General features: G+C 34.8%; 1 protein-coding gene across 1 annotated transcript; it reads right to left on the bottom strand.

Moving 5' to 3' along the window:
* Positions 1-203: 203 nt before the first annotated feature.
* LOC100635281 (P2X purinoceptor 7-like) lies at positions 204-839 on the bottom strand. The gene is made up of 3 exons (XM_003388886.1): positions 679-839; positions 398-622; positions 204-354 (listed from the first exon to the last, which is right to left on the bottom strand). Exons 1-3 carry the CDS (start codon positions 837-839, stop codon positions 204-206), a joined length of 537 nt encoding a protein of 178 aa, XP_003388934.1.
* Positions 840-1,639: the final 800 nt, after the last annotated feature.

Genomic DNA, 1,639 nt, shown 5'->3' with positions numbered 1-1,639 from the left:
TTATGTTCAAGATCTATTAGAATGTACTATGCAGATAGTTCAAGGAAATAAGCCTGATATTTTCTTTGAAGATAACAATTACAATTTAGCATCTCCAGAATCACTTAGCCAAAAACTTAATCACCCTCATAAATCACAAGCCATATTGGAACACAAGAGTAGATTTAGTCACACTTTATAATGTACATGTATTATCAATCTATTTAAGGATTACTATATCCAGTATATGCACTTGATGGAAATGTTGTTCTTATAATAGATACAGCACATGATGGAAGTATGACTCTGACTTCTCGTCCTAACAATCCCCAGCACCACCTTACAAGTTGACGATAAGCAGTGTACCTGTGTCGCCTGTAAAGGCATTATAATTTTTCATAAAATTTATTTCACTTACTCATGCATTGAAGCATTATAATTGCCATACTGCTGTCTGTATTGTGCATATGCTGTCTGAAGAACCCAAACATTGAGACATACTGCACTAAAACCAGGGTGCTCTGTTATGCATTTGACTTGAGTATCATTCACTTCATTGATTTTGCTCATTATTGCTTGAATATCTCTGCAACAAAGGCACTCTCTTCTTGAAGGCATTATGACACAATTACTACAGGAACACCTTTTTAATGGTACATAAATATAATTCCAAAACGACACTATGGCCAGCCATCTTACCAAGTTGTACTTGATAATTCATCATCATCATGACTAGAATCTGATTCTGAGGCAGATTCTTCTTCACTACTACCTTCTGGTTCGAAGTTGTAAGGTAATATGTCAAGACTATTAGAGTAATCAACTGGTTCTTCATCACTATCACTGGTACAGCTTGCCATACTATGCCTCTCATGACGTCACGTAAAGTCACGCCCACTAACAGGAAGTATCATGGCAAGAAGCAAAATTGAGCAACTTTGAGAGCTCATATCTCAGCCAATAAATTTTTTTGGACAAAATCAGTAAGTACACATCATTTTCATGACCAGATAGTTGTATTAAGCCAATAAAAAAATACCCCAAAAATACATTGCAGTTACCCTTTAACTGATGCAGCCATTCTTTCAGCATGATTATATAAATTGTATGAAAAGTGGAGTCAATATTGCTTCTCAATTGCCTGTAAAGTGACAATATTTCATCAATATTATTATAGGCATCAACTATATCAATTGCCCTCCTTTGTAATTTAACTGTAATGCCTGCTAAATGAGATAGCAAATGATAAACCATTAGAAAACAGCAATGAAACTAAAATCTGTTAGGCTGTGTAGCAAAGAAACAGCTGTATTTTTAGAATCTGAATCCCAAAAAGCATTTGCAAAATGATTACTTAATGTTTCAGCATGCAATCCAAGCCCAATCACTTCAAATGCCATAACAATAAATTTGTAACAGTTGTAAAAGTGTGAATATGCATTATGCCGAGATGCCATCGAGTCTTACAAAGGTCAATAAAAGGTGACCTTTTGCCTGCATCTAAAACATTATTAGCTACTATTTCTATCAATAGCCCATTGCATTTTGGACTATTGAGGAAGAAATTACACGCACTTTTAAACTTTATCAATGACATTCCTAACAGCAGGCAAACTACAAGAACTTGTAATGACTACATTTAAACAATGCCCAGTGCAGT

Source organism: Amphimedon queenslandica, unplaced genomic scaffold (assembly GCF_000090795.2).
Source record: "Amphimedon queenslandica unplaced genomic scaffold, v1.1 AMPQUscaffold_13187, whole genome shotgun sequence".
Taxonomy (NCBI): domain Eukaryota; kingdom Metazoa; phylum Porifera; class Demospongiae; order Haplosclerida; family Niphatidae; genus Amphimedon; species Amphimedon queenslandica.
Note: the sequence above shows the minus strand (reverse complement) of the source record. Positions and strands in the feature narration are given on the sequence as shown.